At 31.7% G+C, this 23,350-nt stretch overlaps 1 protein-coding gene across 3 annotated transcripts in view; it reads right to left on the bottom strand.

The window, feature by feature from the left end:
- ZRANB3 (zinc finger RANBP2-type containing 3) overlaps positions 1-23,350 on the bottom strand; it is a 191,390-nt gene that overhangs the window by 150,174 nt on the left and 17,866 nt on the right. For 2 of the 3 annotated variants that reach the window (XM_036236527.1, XM_036236528.1), the window contains one exon: positions 22,929-23,096. In XM_036236527.1, coding sequence (XP_036092420.1) covers positions 22,929-23,096 — 168 coding nt within the window. Of the gene's footprint in view, positions 1-22,928; positions 23,097-23,350 lie in introns of those variants that run through there. The other variant, XM_036236529.1, reaches the window with a different exon arrangement.

Below are 23,350 nucleotides of genomic sequence, written 5' to 3'. Positions count from 1 at the left end.
CTGACGGGTACGAAAAAGTTCATCATATTATTCCTTTTCTGTTTTATATATATTTGAAAAAGATCTACATTAAACATTTAAACAATGTTATGGAGAGATGACATAAGTAACTAGAAATTTTTATTGGGTCACTTGTAATATTCTTGTCTTTCGAGAAAATGCGTTAGATCTTGCTTACAACTGCCAACTACCCCTGCTTTTCCTTCTGTTTTTCCACAAAAACATTATCAGAAAGTTTCTCTTGACTGACACAAGCACTGGCCACAGAAATAGATTTTAGATTTATAAGCTTGGGAACTAAGTTTAATTCACAAAAAATCAAGTACTTTGACCTTAGAAGAAAAAGTTCCAAATCCATTCATCTACAAAACCATGAATTTCTACATGTTAAAGTTTGCTGCCTCTGTGGAAGATGCAAATATCCACAACTCTCATAATTTTCGGAAGCAAAAGCACAAGTAAAAAGGCTGAATTATAAAATCTCAAAGATATCTATAACTAATTTCAATAGACAAATAAGGCCAGTTCTTGAAAGCAAATTAAGCTATTATCATTTTGACATAAATATATATCCAAAAAAGTGTTTCCCAGAGGAAAATACACTTTTTTGTTTAACGCTTCTCCCCTTCAAAAAGTATGAGTTGAGGTAATGCAACTGAGCTAAATAAGTTCCCAAGTCCTTTTGTTCTTCTTCCCCCTTAACAGCCCCCGAGCCCTCAAATGTCTTCAGAGTTCGGGTAAAAATGGCAGTGGTAGCAGGGAAATGTGGAGACTCAGGGATCAAGAGCAAACTGTTCTCCTTAGTTAGAGCAGAGGTTGCAAACTGGTAGTCTGACTTACAAGAGGAATTGCTTTGTTCCAAGAGTGTGTTTTTTGTTTGTTTGTTTGTTTGAAATTTACATTAGTGGCTAACATTTAATAGGAGACCAGGAGGAAAATAGAATGGAAGGTTAGAGTTGGAATGGTATCTCCCAGTTCCTGGCAGATAGTAGGTCTGCATGCATACATAGATAAGCCTCTTCATTCTATTGATTATTAAGATGACTTATCAAAGGGCATCCATGCAAAATATCTTAGATTTGGAAATCCGTAGTTCTTGTGTTTTAAAGTTCAGATGGGTAGGATGATGGCCGAGTTAGGTAACTGCCAGGTAAGGTGGAAATGTTTACATTCCAAGGGCCTCCCTCTATGCCCAATATATAGCCACTCAGTGGGCATTTATTTGAAATGACCTCAGAAAACAAACAAGGTATTTGGAACCTGATTTGAGGAACACCAGTTAAGAAACAAAGTCAAATTCTATGAAAATGTCATTCCAATTGGAAATTATTACTGGACATTACCTATAGGATTTACATTTTACCATTAAGATAAAATGATGAAATAAAAAATTCTCATAGATCTGACAGATATATTTGCAAACAATGATTTAGTAGAGAGAACTAAGGATCAGTTTTCATAAATAGTTTGAATTCTACTTCTCTCTAATACTATGAAATACTGAGCAAATCATCAGGAAATACCCACCTCAACATCTCTTTCTCCATACAGTAGGGGTAACATCTAAGATGAGGTCATAAAAATTAAAGTGTAAATGAAAGATAAACATGCTACTGAATCCAAGCAATGATTACCACAGATACAAGTATGATTGATTATAATTTAAAATAAACATCTGATGATCAAATTAACCTTTAATTGACTAAAAGGCGGCTAAGAATGACAAATCAATAGTTTTCTATATGTGCAACACAGTCTAATTAAAAGTTAATCTGATATATACACACAAAGATAAATATACACCTACCTGATACACATACACAAGTATCTATCTCATAGAAATTGAGGTTTACTTAAAATGTTTTCATGATTCCTCTTTACTAAAGCAAATAAACAGCTCGTAAAATAATATTGGCTATACAATTGAAACTAATATAAAATAACAATGAATGTCAACTCTAATTGAGAAATAAAATTTAAAAATAATTATAATAATTTTGGTTATTTGATCACAGCTTTGGTTAATAAGATATAAAAATAACACATAATGCAAAATACGGATGATGTATTATCGAACTGTACACTTGAAACCTATATAATTTTATTAACCAATGTCACCGCAATAAATTTAATTTTTTAAAAAAAAGTAAAAAAATATACATACACACACATATAGGAAAAAATGATAAGAAATAAACCAAAATGTTAACAGTGGCTATCTGTGGGTTGGGGAATAGTAGATAAGTCATGTATTTTTACTTTACCAAGTTTTCTACAATGATCATACGTTACTTTTACAGTCAGAAAATAGTTATTTGAAAAAAAATCTAAGCTAAATAAATATCTGGTAATAGAGTTATTTTAATCATAAACAGATTAAGAACATGATTACTAATTTTATTTTAAAAATATAACCATAATAATCATAATAGAAATCAGTTGGAATAAAATTTCATTTTGAGAAGACAAGAGAGACAAACTGCTTGTTTGGTATTTTCTTTTTGATAGAGTCCAAGACAGGCATGCAATGCAATAGAAATCACATCTGTGCTATCATATGTAACAGCAACAAAACACCCCTCAGAAAAACATTTATGTACAAATGTGGATATATATTATGGGTATAGCACCTAAAATATTTAAGAACAGAGATTCTGTCTAGCTTCAAATCCCAACTCTGCAGTTAGGTGGGCAAGTTACTTTACTTCTTAAAGCTCTAGCTTTAAGAAAGCTGTAGCTTTCTCTTCAAGAAAGATGGAATAACACAACTACCATAGGAGAGATCTTACAATAATTACATAACAAAAATGAAAGTGTTTTTTAGAGAGCTTGTTCCACAGCAAGAACTGACCTTTTGCCATTATCAAAAGAACTTTCCATTCTTCTCAACAAAATAGGAACTTTTTAAAAAAGCATTGGTTGAGATTCTCAGTTTGGAAAAAGAATGTTATTTAAAAGAGGAATGAGAATTCCAATAAAACAATAAAGTTTAGTTAGCATGTGGTGGAAAAACCCAGGAAGTATTCCTTAAAAATCAAATCAAAAAATCATAGAATCAAAATCTAATTTGGGAAGTCCAATCAAAACAACATTTTGGATAATATAAAAAATATATTTAAGAATATATAATGTTACTATGCAAAAGAACACCTTGATTAAAATTTAATATCAAATTAAATTTGCACTGAATCTGAGATAACATTCCCATACAATACACTGTTTTTATCATTGAAAAATCATAAGCTGCTTTTCAAGACATGGAATACTGCTTGTTAAAAGATCACTTAATTGTATTCATACAGGATTTAACAAATATTCTAAAATATTCCAAAAGGAGATGTTTTATTCTCTTGATTTTAACAAGTAAAAAACCCAAAGCACAGGGAAGTGAAGTACTTCAAATTCTGAATCAAACTTTTTGTCCTATAAACAATGATTTTTTTTAATGATAAAAAATGTTACTTCATTTTTTTCTTTAACAGAAAGATATTCACTAAGGCAATGAAAGAAATTATATAGAGTTCTTTAATGAATATAGCTCCATTAAGCAGCCTGCTAGAACATGGTGTAAAGAGAATCGGCACATATTGGCTTTTTCATGTGTGGGTGTCCTGGTATTCTTGGGATTTTTCGCCCACGCATGTGAGTCAGTTTTATATAACGCAGTAACATATAATTTCCCTCCTACTCTGAAGCCAACACTTCAGAGATAACATCACCATTTGTTATTTAAGGAAAATGGTAACTCGGAAAATTTTAATATTTTACAAAATTTGCAAACAACCAAATTATTACTATGTCAGCGACAAGCTCCTCAGCTTCCAAAGGAGCATTCCACTGTGTTTCAGCATTGTAATAGTTTTGGAGAACATGCTAATATATAAAGCATTTCAATGTACTCAAATAGCACTCAAATAACGTATTTACAAATCTAGATGTTTTACCAACTATTATTCATTTTTGTATATAGAGAAAATCAAGTAATTAGGCAGTGATTTAGCAATTACATTCTTACTGAGGAATTATTTCCATGGCTACTAAAGGTAATTAAGTACCAGGGTTCAAGAAAAGGAGGATTGATTTTGTTTTCTCTATCGCACATCAAATATTCCATTTCTGAAGGGTAACTGAAAAGATATATATGTAAAATCAATCACAAATGTAAGAGTAATGTTCAGATCTTTTTGTTGTTTATGCTAAAATAAAACAGTGGTTCCATGAGTAGTTTGAAAATCTTATTATACTGAGATATTTCCTATGAAATTATTTATCATGATAACTTCATTTTCCTTACATTGGAAGGAAGGAGTCTCCAAAGGAAGAAAAGCAGATACAAATGAAAGCTGCTATTTAAAATAGCAAATAGATACAAGAATGAATCTTTTCCTTTAAAGATTCGTGGTATTATAAAGAGAAGCACCAACTTTATATAGAATGAGAAACTAATTTAAAATAAAAAATACTGTAGTAGATGACCTCATGGTACATGAATCATTTCCACTTTATACAGCTTACTGAAATTAGACATGACCTGTTTAAGCCCACAGAAGTTACACATAGCTTGGTGTTGTTATCTCAGGGTGCTCACATTGCTGCTATATAACTTTTTTTCCCCTGTTTTGAATCATGATATGTCAGAATCTACAGCATTTCATTTTAACATGAAGCTTCAATATTCTCATGGAAGGCAGGGTGGTAGAATAGAAAGAGAATCTGCCTTAGTTATGCAGAAATAGGTCCAAATCTCAGCTACTTCTTTTATTAGCTTATAGGTCTTATACTTCAGAAAACTATCCTGAGAGTTGGGCAGTCCACTGTTGATAAATTTGTTATAAATGAACCTCTCCGAGCTTTAGTTTCTTAACGAGTAAAAGAAAGCTAGTAATAAGTATATATCTTACAGGATTATAACCTCATACACATAAAGCTTCTAGCACATAATACATGCTTTTTAAAATTAAATTCACATACCTACTCATTTGTCTGTCTTCAGAAAGCATACCATTCACTACCAATAGTACAGTAATAATTTATTGTAGTAAAATATGCATAACATAAAATATCCCATGTCAATCATTTTTAAGTATACAATTTCAGTGGCATTAAGGAGTTTCACATTGTTGTGTAACCATCGCTACTATCCATCTTCTGAACTCCCTCATCATCCCAAACTGAAACTCCATACCCATTAAACAGTAACACCACATAATCTGCCTCCTCTCCCCAATTACTATTCTACTTTCTTGTCTCTATGAATTCGACTATTCTACTTACCTCAGATAAGTGGAATTAAACAATTTTTGATCTCCAGTTACATATTTTAAAGTGGCAAATAATCTCCTAACATTATACTTAATAACAGAAAATCATCTTTAATAAAAAACTGAAATAAATAAAGGCATGCATATCAACAGTACAAAAATGTTTATATATGTTCAAAATATTTAGGCTGGGAAAAGGACATTTATTTACTAATCAATTTTCTGGTTAACTAAGAAACTATTACCAGTACCTACATAACACTCTTTATAAATACTAAGAAGCAGGATATATATATAAAAGGACCCAGGGAATGTACAATAACTGTGTCTCAAAATAGTTTATAATATTCTAAAACATAGGGGAAAAGCGAAAGACAACAAAAAAGTAATACGGAAGTATCACATTAAATTTCTAAATGTTTTTTATAATAGTGTATCAGGTCATATCACTAGGTAAGCCAACAGCATTATTTTGGTACCTACAAATAGATAATGGTGCCTTGGTATTTGTCTTAATAGAATCAATGTCAATGGCAAAGATTTCTGGCACTGGCTACAACACTATGACAGACTTTCTTGTTGGCCAGGTAGCAGTGTGGTAGAGAGCTGAAGACCACTTTCTCAACTCTAAAGCTCCCAATACAAAAAACAAAAAACAAAAAACAAAAAAACAAAAAACAAAAAAACACATTTTATGAAGAAAACTTACCTTTGCCTCATAGACAAATATAATTATAGAAATTAATCTATAACACTAAAATCAAGAAAATGAGTTTCATTCCTGTATATATATATATATATATATTCATTCATTCATTCATTCATTCATTCATTGGATTCATTGGATTCCGCCACATGTTTGACTCAACCCAACTCTATCCTTGAATTTCATCTTACAAAAGAATGGATATTGAATATTTTCAAAAATCCCTATGGATTTATCAATTACCATGATAAGCTCAAGGTTAAATATTTTAGCATCAGAAGTTATTTGTTCTAAGGTAGAAATCTTTTTAAAAGGGAGGGGGCAGTATATACACTAGTGAGGTATTATACACCTAGAACTGAGAGGCAACTCAAAAGGGTGTAACCCTAGTCCCACCACACACCACCCACACACTCCATTCATATACTGGGACTTAACAGCAGAATATTAACCATCTCTCCCTCCCTTCATAAGCAGATAGGAACTGTAGCATTTTGTTGTTGTTGTTAATGAACTATTTGTTTATTGTGGCAACATTGATATTAATAAACATAAGATATGCACTCTAACTTTAAAGAATGAGAAATTAAAATAACAGATGAATTCCCACTGATCAAATTAGCAATGACAAAATATATTGGTGATTTATTGCTAGGAGAAAAAGAAATTATGATACATTAGTGGAAATACAAATTGGTATAAAACAGTGGCATGTTTCTTCTGTAGATCAAAGGGCTGTTATACTTTGCACTCTATTTGTTGTTTTCCTCTCTTTCTAATGACTGAGTCCACTCTCCCAGTGGCCAGTTTTAATTGTTGCCAGAAACAGTTAACTAATGATCAATGTACAGTCACTATTCTCAAAAATCTAGTTTCTCAGTAAAAAAGACTTGTTATTGATAAAAATCTGCTCTTCCTCCATATACAATAGTCTAATCAGGTCTAACTTTTGTGTCTATTTACAAATGAAGTGTTTAACATTTGGGTCTCAGTTACTTTGTCTTCACTTCTAAAGAGTACATTCTTCCTGCCCTCCATCTAAGTCTCTATCTGTAATCACTCTAAAAGCCTTAGGTTTCCAGAGATAATTCATCTAAGTTTAAAAGCAAAGTACATTTAATAATTTTGGTGAACTTCCTATTGAAGTAAAAAAATACAGAAAACTGCACATATCTAAAAAACTAATTCATGATAATTAAATCTAACACTTCATGAGTGTATCTTTTGAACTAGGCATCATGGTATAATCGCCAATTTCACAATTTTAAGAATATGCCAATGATCATAATGGTAGAATGGGTAAAACGATCAGACCATAAGGCCAGCTACAGCCAAAACACATGCTCCTTTTGCTCCACATCAATGTTATTAATAAGTGCATAAGCCCCATAAGCACCACACAGATACTTTCTGGAAAGGCCAGGCATTGAAGTATTACCTCATTCCATTAAGTTATTTTGGAGATTCATAAAAAGATACAAAGTGCTAGTGGATATTTAAATTCATCATAGAATGTTACTTTATATTAAAAATAAACTGCAGCTCAATCAAGAAAAATTCTAAATGTCAGCAAGCAAATTTGCAAATAAAAATATTAAACTATTCCTATAAATTGGGTGATCTATAAATGAAAGAGTCAACTAAATGCAACGTGTGGACCTTGTTTAGATCTGATTCGAAATCACCAGCAGTGAAAAGATGCTTTAAGTGGGATAATTTTAATATGGGCCAAATAATAGATATAATAAGGAATTAATTACCTTTACTTTGTTAGCTGTGATAATGATGCTGTGATTATTAAAGAAAAGTCCTTATTAGAGATTAAAATCAAAGTGTTTATGGGTAAAATATAATTTATTGAATTTACTTTAAAATACACCAGGGAAAGAAAAGTTATGTAGGTAGGAGGCACAGAACAGAACAACCAATAACTGGCAAAATGTTGATAATTATTAAAGCTAGGCGATAACTACATGGAGATACCTTATATTATTCTATTTTGTAATACATTTGAAAATTTCCATAATAAAAATGTTTGGATAAAAGTCAGTACTATACTTTGTAAACTTTCTAGTAAAACTTTGGGTCACCATATTGCAAAACTCAGTTGAAAGATTACTTGAAAATCCAACAAATATTTAGCTCTTGGTATTTCTTATGACATAAATTTCTTTTACTGTTTTAAACTCTTACCATAATATCTGTTTATAAATCATCACTGTTTTTAAGTAGTGATTTTAAGTTCAGTGATAATTTTCATTTTACTTGCTGTGAAGTATGTCTGTGTGTACGCACACATAAACGCATATATATATATATACACACACACACATACATACACACACATATATGTGTGCATATATTTAGAGAGAGGCAAAGAGAGAAGTAGGGATGGATGGATGGATATGGATATGTAACATGAAACTCACACGAAATAGAACTTCAGAGGCAAAAGGTGATTAGGCGGAAAAACATCGTATTCTATATGAATTCTTTACAAGTTTCCCGAAGTCCAAGTAGCTGCACTGATTATTCTCCATTTGCTCTCTCAGGCAGGCGGATTACTTCCTTGCCATGTGGCTTCACACAGTTTGATCAATGGAGGTACCAGCCTGAGATTATGGAACAGGAGATTATCGAGCAGGATAAGGAAGGTCTGGTAGTGGCTGGGTCCCTGTAGAACCACAGACGCTGCCTGTGGCCCCTCCTCCATAGTCCCAGTCCCTATTGAGCTCCGGTAACACTGTTTTTCTCCCCTTGTCCTCTTAGTGGTCATGGCTGTCTACTATTTAGTGCTGATTTCTAGGTGGCTCAAACTAATTATTGGCTCAGTTAAATTAACTTTCCCCATACGTCCTAATAGTCCCTCATTAAAATCTCTTCAATTGAACCATCTGAGTAAAATTTTAATTTATGCCAGCATTGACTAATGAAGTAGTATAAGAAAACAGTGTTAACAATTTCTGGTATGTATATATATATATAAAACTATATATGTGTGTATGTGTGTGTGTGTGTAAAAAGTATTTATAATATATACACATACATATATATTACATATATACATACATTTTATTAAGAAGTTGTTCAGAATTATTAACGAATATTAAGAATCCACTTAAGATTATAAAGAAGTTGAAAGTAAAAGAATGGGAATAGATATAGCTGGAAATTACTAACAGAAATAAGGCTGGTGTAGTTATAATAATATTAAGACAGACTTTAGGTCAGAACACATTATGAGGGAACATAATGAAAAGAGAAAAAACTCTCTAGAAAAAAGTAACAATTATAAACTTGTTTTCAATTAATAACACTACCTCAAACTATGTAAAGCAAAATCCACAGAATTATAGAGAAAAGTTAAACTAACAAACGTAGAAGGACATTTTAATAAACATCTCTATAATTGGTGGATTAAGAGAACAAAAATTCGAAAAGATATAGAATAACAAAATTAACAAATTTAATATAATGGAAATAAATTAATCACATGTCCAACAATTAGAAAATGCATATTCTCTTAAAGCACTTGTGGAACACTTAAAAAAACTTACTAGACCATAAAGCAATAACTTATCTGCTTTTGTCTCTAGAGATTAATTTGTATTTCCTAGAATTTTATGTAAATAGAATCATACTCTTTTGGGGGAGGGGCTGGTGTCCCTCACTCAGTATAATTATTTTGAGATTCACCATATTGATGCATGTCAACAGTTTGTTCTATTTTATTGACCAGTAGTATGCCATAATTTGTTTATCCACTCAACAGTCAATGGACATTGGATTTTTCCAGTTTTTGCCTATTGTAAATCAAGTTGCTATGAACACTCATATACAGAAAAAAAAAAGAGTTTGCATTCTTTTTTGATAAAGCAGTGAAAAATAACTACTTCATCAGTGGTCTATGCTTAAAAATATATATATACACACATATACATATGTTTATATACATATGTGTATATGTAAAAGTTTAAAAGCAAAGTACATTTAATAATTTTGGTGAACTTCCTATTGAAGTAAAAAATACAGAAAACTGCACAAATCTTAAGTATATAGTTTGATGAATTTTTATAAAATGAATATACCCATATAACAGCACTAAGATCAAGAAACAGAATATTATCAACACCCCAGAAGCCTCCCTTGTGACCCTCTTCTTTTCACAATACTCCCCCAAGGAAGGGTGGATGATACCTGAGTTCTATTAGTATGTTCTATGTATTTTACATAAATGGTTATAAATAAATTAGTATTATATTTTATATAAATGGATATAGCTTTTTGTTTGGCTTCTTTTACTCCAACACTATATTTGTAAGATTCGCATAGCCATTATATTATAGTAGCTGTAATTTGTTCATTCTCATTGTTATAAGTTCTCCATTATGTGAATTATTTCCCATTCTACTGATGATGGACAATTGGGTTTTAGCTAGTGAAGAGTGCTATATGAGCATTGTTTACTAAACATATATAGGTACCTATATATCTAGGATTACTAGGTCTCAGAAACTGCACATGTTCATCAATAGTAGATATTGCCAGTTTTCCAAAGTAGTTGTACTGACTTCCTTTTCTAATAGTAGTGCGAGATAGTTTCATGTTTCACATCTCCGCTATTTTTTTTTTTTAATTAAGCCATTCTGGTGGATGTATAGTGGCATTGCAATTTTGTTCTCATATAGATCTCCAAAAATTAGTGTGTGTGTGTGTGTGTGTGTATATATATATGCATGTATATATATGTGTGTGTGTACATACATATTAGTATATATGTTGACGGTAGCACGATTAACTTTATTCTTCAAATCCATAGGATACTTTTAGATAAAAAGTCTGATTAAATAGGTTAATCTAAAATGAAAGTGGCAGATAAGTTCATCTATTAAAATATATACCTATATTTTCCAGCTTTGTTGAGATATAATTTATATATAAAGTTGCATAAGTTTAAGGTGTACAATGTGCTGATTTGATGTGTGTACATATTCTGAAATGATTACCACAATAAGGTTAGTTTACACATATGCATCACCATGCATAGTTATTATTTTTTGTGTGTGGTGAGAACATTTAAGATCTACTCTCAGCAACTTTCAAGTACCTGGTGCAATATTGTTAATTATAATCACTGTGTTGTACATTCGATCCCAAGAATGTATTTATCTTATAACAAAGACTGTACACTCTGACCAACATCTCCCTAATTCCCCAAACCCCTAGCTACCACTAGCTACCACTAGTCTATTCTTTGTTTCATGAGTTCAGTGCTTTCAGAGTCCACATGCAAGTGAGATCATACACTATTTGTCTTTCCTTGCCTAACTTATGTCATTTAGCATAACACCATCGAGGTCCATCCATGTTGCTGCAAGCAGTAGAATTTTCTTCTTTTTTATGGTTGGAATATTCTGTGTGTGTGTGGATATGTGTGTCTCACATTTTCTTTATCTGTTCATCCATCAATGGACACTTAGGTGGTTTCCATGTTTTGGCTACCATGAGTAATGATGAAATGAACATGGAGGTGCAGACATCTCTTAGAAATGGTGATATTATTTCCTTCAGATATGTACCCAGAATTGGGATTGCTGGATCACACGGTCGTTCTAGTTTTTCTTTTCTGAAGAACCAATGTTTTCCCTAATGGTGGTACCAATATACACTACCACCATCAGTGGGTTCACACCAGCATCTGTTATTTCTTGTCTTTTTGATAATAGCCTTTCTAATGGGTGTGAGGTGGTATCTCATTGCAATTTTGATTTCTGTGATGAGTAGTAATATTGAACACTTCTTTCTGTATCTGTTGGCTTTTGTATGTATGTCTTCTTTGGACAAATGTCTATTCAGCTCCTTTGATCAATTTTTAATTAGATTATTGTTTGTTTTTTGCTATTTGAGTTTTATGAAATCCTTATATAGTTTAGATATTAACCCCTTAATGGGGATATGGTTTATGAATATTTTCTCCAATTTGGTAGGTTGCATTTTTATTTTGTTTCCCTTGCTGTGCAAAAGCTGTTTACTTTAATGCAGTTTCATCTGTTTCTTTTTGCTTGTGCAAAATATACACCTATCGATTATGTACCAATAATACTTCCAACACAGTCAAGTTTCTCTCTAGGCTCTTATATAGTCCTCAAAGCTGGAGGAGGGGGCAAAACACTAGACATTATCCTACAATACAAATTAAAACTATTTAAAATACCAAGATTTGGTTTCTCATTAATTAGATGACTCGAGCTGTACAAAATTGTAAGTAAATTTTTGTAACTTATATTTTCTAGATTTTTTATACCCATATTTCAAGGTTTATTCATACTTTCACCTAATTATCCTTGTCTTATTAAATTTAGATAATGAGCCTGGTGTTTTATACGATAATACTAAAATAATTTAACAAAAAATCTTCTTGTAGCAAAACCACCAAGTGCTTCAATTTTTGTTCACTGAGGCAAAAATTCAATTTACATTTTGCCAAAAAAGTAAGGATTATAACACTACAAAAGCAGTATCTAAATGGGTGATATAACAGAAATTCTTCAATTTTAGGAGAGAAAAGAAAACAATGAAAGAAATTAGGCTGTCATCAAGTGATACCTTTAAAGAATACAAATTACAAAATTATCTCATACTTTTTGCAAGATGCTTAAATACCACAAGTCTTCTCCTCTTCTGTGAAAACAGATAATTAAAACAAAAATTTCACAAAAATTTTCAGAGAAATGAAATACAGTTGTTTCAGAACACCATCTACACAAAAAGTATTAACTAATGATGAAGGTAGCAATGACAGTGTGCAATACTAAGCCCAATAATTCATTCAGGTATCTTTATCTCATTAGATGTAAATAAGTAAAGGGCATAATAGCAAAACTTTTGTTCAACTATACACTAAACATTTCATATATTAATAAGTTTGTCAATTATTTTTAACCATGTATACCCACAGTTACACATTACCAGACATAAATACATGCACATAAATAATAATTTAACAAATACTTAAACACTATATCTGACATTGGGCTTAGTAGAACACAGATTCAAAAATGTAACGTGAGGTCTTTTATCATCTTTGAAAACTAGACAAAATAAGAATATGGTTTACCAAAAATGTTAAATATTAAAAACAACAATAATTATAACAACTGGAGTATAACCAGAAAGAACACTTCAGCTACACATCTAAGGGAAACAAAACAAAACAGCAAGACACAGTTCCAATGTGAGGGGGACACTTGCATTGCAAAGTCAAAAATCCCTCCATTAACAAGAGGATAAGTAGACTGGTAGCCAGAGTATTGCAGAGTCCAGTCTGGCTGCAAGGAGAAACAGAGGAGGCAAGGCTCAATGACAAACCCCAAAAAGAGGAAACGGAGAGAGGCCAAGGCAGAAGTGAGAGACCCTGTACCATTAGCTACCCTGATATGTTGATTTCTTAGACTCAGGAAATATAAATAAATTACATACAAAAATAGTGTCACAAAGAGGATAGGTGTTCGTCTAGAATGTTACTCTAGCCCTCTATGAGATGATCTTTTGCTAATAGTAGGCTCAGGACAAAAATGTTCCTTGTTGAATAATTAGTAGTGATTTAATAAAAATCAGAGCTACAAATATAGGAAGCTATGGCAAGAAAGATGAAGAAATGTGAACTGACAAGTCAGAGAAGTGAAAGAATAATGGACACTAGTGAAATGAAGACCAAGTGGAAGAAGAGAGATGAGGCGCTGCTAAAAACATAGGGAAAAAGTACACATAGGAGAGGATTGAAAGGAAATTTTCAAAGAAAGTAAAAAAAGACCAAAAGAGTTTTAGAAAGACAGAAAATACAAATAACACAGACGACGTGCCAAGATGAATCGACAAACATAAGTATACTTGGTGTTTTCAAAGAAAACCAAAATAAAGGAACTGAAAAACTGTTCTCCATGTAATTCAAGAAAAGTTTCCAGAAATAAAAGAATAATGTAAACTACAGATTAAAATAATATAGCACATTCAGGAAAGAGACATATAAGCATCAACACCAAGCCATGTTTTACTAATGTACTGCCAAAATGGATAAGGAGACAAAAAAAAAAAAAAAAAAAAAAAAAAGGAATCACCTCTGTGGAGAGAAAAATGAGGCAGTCATCACACTTGTCTACAGCAAATACTGGAGCAATGTCTACAGCATGGAGCAGAAAAGAAAGTGAGACTGAGGAATTTCTTACACAGCCTATTTGGCATTTAGTATAAACTCAGTGAAAAGACATTTAAAATGCAAAAAAATTAGAGAACTGACCTCCCATTAGCCTGCCTAAAAAAACTTTAAGATAATTTCAACGAAAGAACATTATACAGAAACAAAATTAACTCGAGGGAAGCAATGAAATGACTTAGCTATTTAAATAATCTGCATACAAAAAAGAATGTAACAGGTACAGACAACATAGAAAGTACATATACCTCACAAGAGTAAAGAGGCAAAAAAGGCAAAGATCATTTAAAGTTGGTAAAATATATATATATTTACATATATTTTTATAGAAACAAATTATAAGTATTTTTAAAGATACAAAGGTGACAATCAAGAAAAATAATTTAAACAATTAATATGATGTGCTGTGAAAGGACAGAAAGAGCAATATACCAAATGTCACTGCGGATAATGAAATAAGAAAACAATGCCTAATAAAAAAGAGAACCAAGTAGATCATATAAAGCCATAAATTTTAAAGATTATCAATGGAGTCAAACTCCAAACTTTTAATATTACTAAAAGTGCATACTAAACACAAAGAACACTTACACTGCACAGTCATATAGTTAGTGGATCATCTACTGGATTATATAGTAACATAATCTTAGGAATAGAAACCATACAAATGGCGATGACAGATTTAAGACCAATGTAGCTCTAATGTCAATGAATAAAAATTAAGATTAATATTACTTAAGAGAAAAGACAAACTGAATTACAAAGTGAAATCTTAACTCTGGAACGTCAAAACTCATCTAAAGAAAGTATCTTAAAAGTGTGAAACCAGAAAAATGGTCAAAGGCATGCTGAGAAAATATGATCAGAAAGAAATAGTTGCTGGGATAGCAACTACACAAGAATAAATTCAGAGTACAGAAAGAAAGAATTAAATAATTTTATAATATTATTTTATAATGATAAAGAGCATAATCCCCAACGAATGAAAATTTAACAGTATGATTTCTGCAACTATTATTATGGTGGTTTAGGTTTTCCAAAACCCTTCCCTTTGCAAACACCTGGAAATGCTAAATGAGATAAAATACTATCTTTTAAAATGTAGAGCTGGTCTGAAGAAAAGTAGGAAAAATTAACTATGGCCAGAAACAAAAGAGAAAGTCAAACCCAGAGTAGTTAAGTATGTTATAAAGCCACAGGACACGATGAAGGTGTCCATGGTCACCATCGACAGAGAACCTTAAAACTTAACGGCCAAGCAATGGGAATAGGTCTTAAATCTACACAAAGTGGACAGAAGAAATGAGAATTCTAAACAAAACCTAAGCCTAAAAAAGGTAGAAACTAAGTAAGAATGGAAAAGTGGTGACAATAGAAAAAAAGATATATGGCAAAAGAAAATGACTAGGAAATAGTTTTATACGTATACAGTCGATTGCTTTTTTCACAAAGGCACCAAGGTAATTTATAAAAAAACAGACTTTTCTACATATGGTGATGGAATAAATGGATATTGGTATGAAGGAAAACTGAACCTAGCACTCTTATCTCTCTCCATATACAAAAATTAATTTGAGATAAATCTTATGTCAAAAAATAAAATTAAAAACTATAAAGTTTCCAGTACAAAACATAGAAGACCATACTGGGTAGGAAAACAATTCTTGATGACAACATAGAAAGTACTAACCATATAAGAAAAACTTGGTCAATTAGATTTTTATCAAAATTAAAAATTTCCATTCATTAAAGGATACCATAAAGAAAATTAAAAGACAAGCTATAGACTGGGAGAAAATATTCATAATCCATATATCTTGCAAAGGTCTTATATGCAGAATATAAAAAGAACTCAAATCAATAACAAAAAACAATTAAAACATAAGCACGATGTTAATATATATTATATATGATGTACACATATATATATCATATATGTATTATATATAAGCACAGGGAAAGATGCCAACATCATTAGTCATTAAGGAAATACAAATTAAAATACAATGAGCCACCACTTGAAGATCCATTCATTTTGAATGGCTAAAATGAAAAGCTGACAATTTCAAATGTTGACAAAGTCATAGAGCATCTAGAACTCTCATACTGTATATTGCTGATGGGATGGAAAACAGTTGGGCAGTTTTCTTACAAAGTTATATAGACACCTACCCTAAAAGATAGCAAGAGAATTAAAAACATGTTCACAAAAGACTTGCCCAAGAATGTTAATACCATCTTTGTTCATAAGAGCCCTGAACGGAAATTACCCCAAATGTCCAACAGTAAGTAAATGTACAAAATAGCTGTCCTATATTCAGAGATCAGAACAACATATATCTCAAACACATGTTGAGCAAGAGAAGTCAGACACATATAAGCTGCATGATTCTGTTTGTAACAAGTTCTAAAATAGACAAGAGTAAGATATGGTACAGTATAGAATGACAGCCCACAGAATATAATAGGAATCCATAGGTCCATCTAGGGATGGACAGATGAATGAACACAGGTCGAGGCAGAAGGGAAGGCAGAAGGGATGGACAGATGAATGAACACAGGTCGGGGCAGAAGGGAAGGCTCTTCCTTATAGTAGAATACCAATTAATAAATCATCATTTTACAATTGTCATGGCAAAAATTATTTCGAACAACAATCATCAATAGATGCTAAATCCAAGTGGGAAAATCAGATAGGGAAAGCATATTTGCATGGTCTCAATCACTCATGTTAGTTATTTGTTAAACAGGAAACAATTATAGAAGGGAAAAAATAGTAACTGTATGGTAGAGAAACCACAACACTTTAATCAGTGATCAAAACTGATATTAATAGTAAGGGGCTGACAGATACAGCATGACTTTAAAAGCAATATCCTAAGGACAGAACTTTGATCTCGCTTATGTTCTAATCCAGAAGGGACTGTAAAATCTAAATCCTATCATGATAAAACATTAAAAAAATTGAGACACTTTCTGGCTTATATTCTTTAAAAAAGTGCCAATGTCATGAAAGGCTAATGATCTGTCCTACATTAAAAGAAAGAGATATCACTAAATGCAATAAACAATCCTAGACTAGATCTTGTACTTAAAAAAAAAAAATGCTAAAAGGGATGTTATTGGTATAATTGATACAATTTGTAGATTAAAGTATTGTATAGAAATTAAATTTCCTGAATCTGATAACTGTATTATGGCTATGTTATATAATATCTTCATTCTTAAAAATTACATATTATACTGAAATACTGTAGGTTAAAGGAGCATGACATATACAACCTATTTTCAAATGGCTTAGAAAAAAATAAATACTCATATGAGTGTTTATCCATGTTTGTGTGTGTGGAGAAAAAGAATGAGAAAATAATAAAGGAAAAGTAAAAAAATGTTAAATATTAGTGAGTCTAGGTAAAAGGTATATTAAAGTTATTTCTATACTTTTAAATTATAATTTTTTATAAGTTGAAATTATTTCAAAGTAAACAGTTAAAAAAAAGAGCATTAAGTAACTATAAAAAACATTCTGCTGATAGAAGTCAGAGCACTGGTTGCCTAATTCAGGGGGATGGGGTTGATTAGAAAGAGAACTATTCTAGGTGATGGACAGTATTACCTCTTGACTGAGGTGGTTAAAAACACAGGGATATATACATACATCAGAATCCACTGAACTGCACACCTGAAACCTGTGCATTTTATTAAATTTAATTATACCTAAAAAAATCTTTTAAGTCAATAAGGAAACTTAAAGTTTAGCATGAGGTCAAAATTAATAATTAAAATTCATAATCATAGGCCACCTGAAAATGAGTTTGAAGTTTTGAATTTAAACTGCCTATGTGACCTGGGAAACCCTAAACTAAGAATTTAATTTTGCAAACCTCCCTAAAAAATTTTATCCACTCGTTAGGTCTCTTCGAGAGTCTCAGAGATTAAGATTACTTATTTATTAAAACAAAATTTTTTAAAAAATACACTGGGAAATTGAACCATCATCATCATCAAAAACAAGAAGCAAAATTAGTTTCCAAAGGACTTCAGATATGTAAAATAAGTATGTTGTAAATATTTACAGAAATAAGAGATGGAATTACAACGTGGCAAGAAACAAGATACCATCAACATAACCAGGCAGGCAGGAACTGTATATTCCAGGATTTAAAAATACACCCTCTGACATCAAGCACAGAAAATAAAATGTTCCTATTCTCCACTCACAAGAAAGGAAAGGACTGACTGTTCTTTAACCTTAGTCAGCTAAACTATACTCTGAAATTCAACAAATCCTTAAACATTCTAGCTTTTTAAAGTCTCCAGAGTTGAGCAAAGCTTGATACAATACCAACTCTTCTCTTTGTTTAAAGAGTCTGTGTCTAAGAAGCACAGTTCTCTCTTATTTAGCAAGTAATAAATTCAGCATTTTTGTTTCAAACATATTGAATGGGTTTTGGTTTGAGGTTATATTGAGTGGTAGTCTCTTTCTTAAGAGAATTCAACAGATTAATTTAACAGCAAAAGGTAGGAATGGTAAATAAGAATATGGGTAAACAAAAAATACCTAATCTAAGTACTGAAATTTTAAAAATTAAGAAAATATGGAAAAGAATATGAGATAATGGGACACCAAGAAAAGGTCTAACATAGTTATAACTGGAGACCAAGGAAGAGAAAGATAATACTAGAAGATACGGCAACTGATAATTTTTCAGAACTAATGAAATACATCAACTCATAGAGTAAGACCTATAAATGCAAAGAAAACCTTACCTAGGCACATCATAATAAAACTTTTGGATAGCCAAACAAAAAGAAAACCTTCAAAACAGCCAGGGGAGGAGGTGGATGGTGGGTAGAGGGAAGACAAATTATAACGGCATCAAAAATGTTAAATACCTAGGAATAAATTTAATAATATATGTGAAAGAACTATAAAACCTTAAAGAACTATAAAACCTTAAAAAAATTAAATAAGGGGAAGAACAATTGAGATGAAAATAAATGAAAAGCAATTATATAAATGGAAGAATTCATATTCATGGATTAAAATACTCTACATTACAAAGATGTCGATTCTTCCCAAACTAATATATAGATGCAAAATAGTGCCATTCAAAATCCCAGCAACTTTATTGTGAAAATTGATAAATGAGTTCTATAATTTACAGGCAATGTAGAGAGTCAACAATAGCAAAACAATTTTTGAAAAGGAACAAAGCTGGAAGATTATGCTACCTTATACCAAAAGATCTATTATAAAGTTATAGTAATTAAGAAGTAATTCACACAAATATTGGCAATCAGACAAATAGAACAAATTATCTACACCTGTACTGTCCCATATGGTAGGCACGAGACACATGTGGCTACTTAAATTTTAATTTTAAGTAACTAAAATTAGTTAAAATTAAAAATTCAGTCCTTAGTTGCACTGGTCACTTTCAAGAACTCAGTAGCCACATGTGGCTAATAATAACTAAACCAAACAGTACATATATAAACATTTCCATCATGGTAAAAGTTCCACTAGACAGCATTTATCTAAAAGGATACATACAAGATTACCTGATTTATAACAAAGCCGACAATCTAATGCAGTTGGGAAAAGTTGGTGTTTTCAATAAATTGTGATGGACCAATGAGTCACCCATATACAAAATTAAATAAATAAATAATCAGCAAACTCTGACTTCTACCTAACATATAAAAAAAATCAATTCCAAATGGACTATAGATCTAAATGTAAAAAATAAAACATTTCTAGAAGAAAACAGAGAAGCAAAGATTTCTAATACAGAATGCAAAAAATGTCAGCTATAAAAGACAATACTGATAGTGTTTTTAAATGACATTAAAATTGAGAACTTCTATTTATCAAAAGACATCATTAAAAAAAAGGCAAGCCATAGCCTGAGAAAAATTATTTGCAACACATCTCCTAACAAAAGACTCTGTTCCAAAATAAATCTGACAAAAGACTCCTTCGAAACAATAAGAAAAGAAAAAGGCAGACAGACAACCCAGTAGAAAAATGGATAAGACATGAAAAGGCATTAACAAAAGAGGATATCCAAATGACTAATAAGCATATGAAAACGTGAAGATAAACTTCATTTATCTTCAGAAACATAAAAGTAAAAACCTCAATGAATACCACTATATATGTCTACCAGAATATCTAAAAGGAAATTAAGTATGGACAATATGAAGTTATGTGTAAGAATATGGTATACTGCAACTCTTAAACACTGTTGATACAAGAATAAATTGGTACAACCACTTTAAAAAATGTTTGGCCAAGTTAGGGGTTCAACTGATAGCCCCCAAAATGCATAGTTGAAGTGCTAACACTCAGTGCCTCAGAATGTGACCTAATTTGGAAACAGAATCATTGCAGATGAAATTAGTTAAAATTAAGTCATCAGAGTGGGCACTAGTCCAATATAACTGATGTCCTTTTAAAAAGGGAAAATTTTGACACTAATAGAGGGAAATTTTTGTGAAAAGTCACTGGAAGAAGACAGCCATCCAGAAGTCAAGGACAGAGACTTGGAACAACAGATCCTTCCCCCACAGTCCTGAGAAGGAAGCAACCCTGTCAACACCTTGATTTGAGACTTCTAGCTTCTAAGACTGAGACAATAAATTTCTGTTTTTTAAGATACCCAGTTGTTGTGGCACTTCATTAAGACAGTCCTGGCAAACTAATACAGGCAGTAGTTACTTAGTGGAATATATGTATATTTTATGACCCCAACAATTTCTCTTCTTGGTATAGGCATGACAGAAATGTATATATATATATATTTACCAAAAGATTTTCATATGAATGTTCATAGCACTGTTTTCGCAAGAGCCCTAAACTAGAAACAACCCCAATGCTCATCAACAATAGAATTAATAAATAAATTATGGTATATTTACACAGTGGGATTTTATATCACAATGAGAATGAACCAACTATAGCCATATACAACAATATGGAAGGATCTCACAATGATGTTGTTGAGTGAAAGAAGTCAAGCGCAAAAGAGTATACATGGATGATAACATGTAAAAGTAATCTATGGTGTTAAGATAGCGGTGACCTTTGGAGAGGAAGAACAGAGTAGTGATTGGGAGGGGGCAAGAGGAAGGTTTCTGGGATACTGGCAGTGTAATTCTACTTCTTAATCTCAGTGATGGCTATACTGTAAAATTCTTCAAATTTGGCCCAAATCTGCACACTTTTTTTCATATATGTTATATATCATTAAAAAAAGTTTTAAAAAAACTGAATAGGTGAATTAAACAACAGACCAGAACTATAAGGGAGATATTTAAAACAGCCATTAACGTAGCACAAACACAGAAAATATAAGAGACATTAATGGAAGCATAGGATAGAGTGAAAACATCAAATATAAGTCTAACTATAATCGCAGAAGAAGATAATAAAGAGAATTGGTCAGAATCATTATTTGAAGAAGAGCTGAGAATTTTCCAAAATCAACATGACAGAAATCCCAGATTAAAAATACACAATAATCCCGAGCACGATAAATTAAAAATATATACATATACGTGTGTGTGAGAGAGTGTGCACTGGATAGATTATAATGAAACTGTAGAACTCCAAGAACAAATAGAAACTCTTAAAATCAAATACAGATAAGAGACAATGATCTACAAAGGAATGGAAATTAGATTGATTCTTTTGTGGGATTTTTTGGATTGGGGGGGCGGTTAGGAATTTTCAAACTCACAGAAAATCCCAAAAGTATAATACAATGAAGACACTTATACCACTACCAGATTCACTCTGTTAACATTTTGGCTGACCCACTCAAAGTTTATCTAAACATATACCTGTACTTTCCCTTGGGGAAAATGTAGAGAAAGTAAGCTGTAGATAGCAGGATTCTTCATCCCAAAATTCTTTATCATGTATTTCCCAGAAACAAGAACATTCTTCTATTAAACTACAACACCTTTACCTCATCTAAGATAATCAACACTGATTCAATAACATCATTCTAATAGAGTCGAGATGAAATTTTCCTAGTATCCCAAAAATGTCCTCTAAAGTTTATCTTTGTACTTATCCAAGAACTAATCAAAATTTATGCATTATTTCAGGTGTTCTAGCTCTTAGTTCTCTTCTCAATTTGGAAGATTCTCACCACTTCCATTGGTTTTTGTGACACTGAATCATTTGAAGAGTTCGAGTCAGCTGTCCTGAAAAAATGTCCCACATTTTGATCTAGTTTGACTGTTTCTTCATGATTATTCACTCAAGTATTTCCAGGAAGAACACCACTAAGGAATGTTGCATCTGTCTCATACACCACATTATGCCTGTAGCTGTCCCACTACCGGCAATAACAACATTAACCATTCCATAATTTTCTCTTTGTAATTAATAAGTCACCTGTAGGGTAAAATTTTGAGACTTGAGAACACACTTTTTAATGGCATCTGTGGAAGCCAGAAGACAGTAGACTACAACTTTCAAAGTGCTAAGGAAAAAAATGCTACTAAAGTAGAGCTGTATTGCCAATGAAAATATCATTCATTAATAAAGGCAAAATGAGGTATATCTTGAAATTATTATTTCATGATCCAATAAAAAAAATAATGGGAAGAATACACACATAGGCATGTGCATGCACGCACGCACACACACACACACGGTTTGCACAGAGTTTTGCTTTATATACACTTGCCAGGAATTTAACATTTTTATCATGTCTTGAAAAAACTACCTTACCTGCCATTCCTTCTGAGGGCAAAAGTGATGCCATCTTTCTGGAAAGAAAGCAGCTTTTTTCTTAGTTTGTCGGGCAAAAAATCCAGCTGTTCATAAGGTTCACTTGTCAAGCAAGACATCTGAGGTGTAAGAGAACTTTTTAGGTTATAAACTCTGGACATGATCAACCTAAAAAGAAAGAAATCACAAAAGGGGAGCGATGGGGTTAATAGATATTACTAAATGTATCAGAGAATTAAATATAAATAATAATATTAAAGTACTTATCAGTAGCCTTGATAAACTACCTACATAGATATATATACTGGTTAAATCATGTTCCCAGAATAAGCTATTAAGAGAATTTAAACACTGATTCCAAAAGTGATTACTTAATGCACTCCCTAAAAACTCAGCATCCTCTATTTCATTTGTATTTCTAA

The sequence above is a fragment of the Rousettus aegyptiacus genome, unplaced genomic scaffold, assembly GCF_014176215.1.
Source record: "Rousettus aegyptiacus isolate mRouAeg1 unplaced genomic scaffold, mRouAeg1.p scaffold_m13_p_2, whole genome shotgun sequence".
Taxonomy (NCBI): Eukaryota; Metazoa; Chordata; class Mammalia; order Chiroptera; family Pteropodidae; genus Rousettus; species Rousettus aegyptiacus.
Note: the sequence above shows the minus strand (reverse complement) of the source record. Positions and strands in the feature narration are given on the sequence as shown.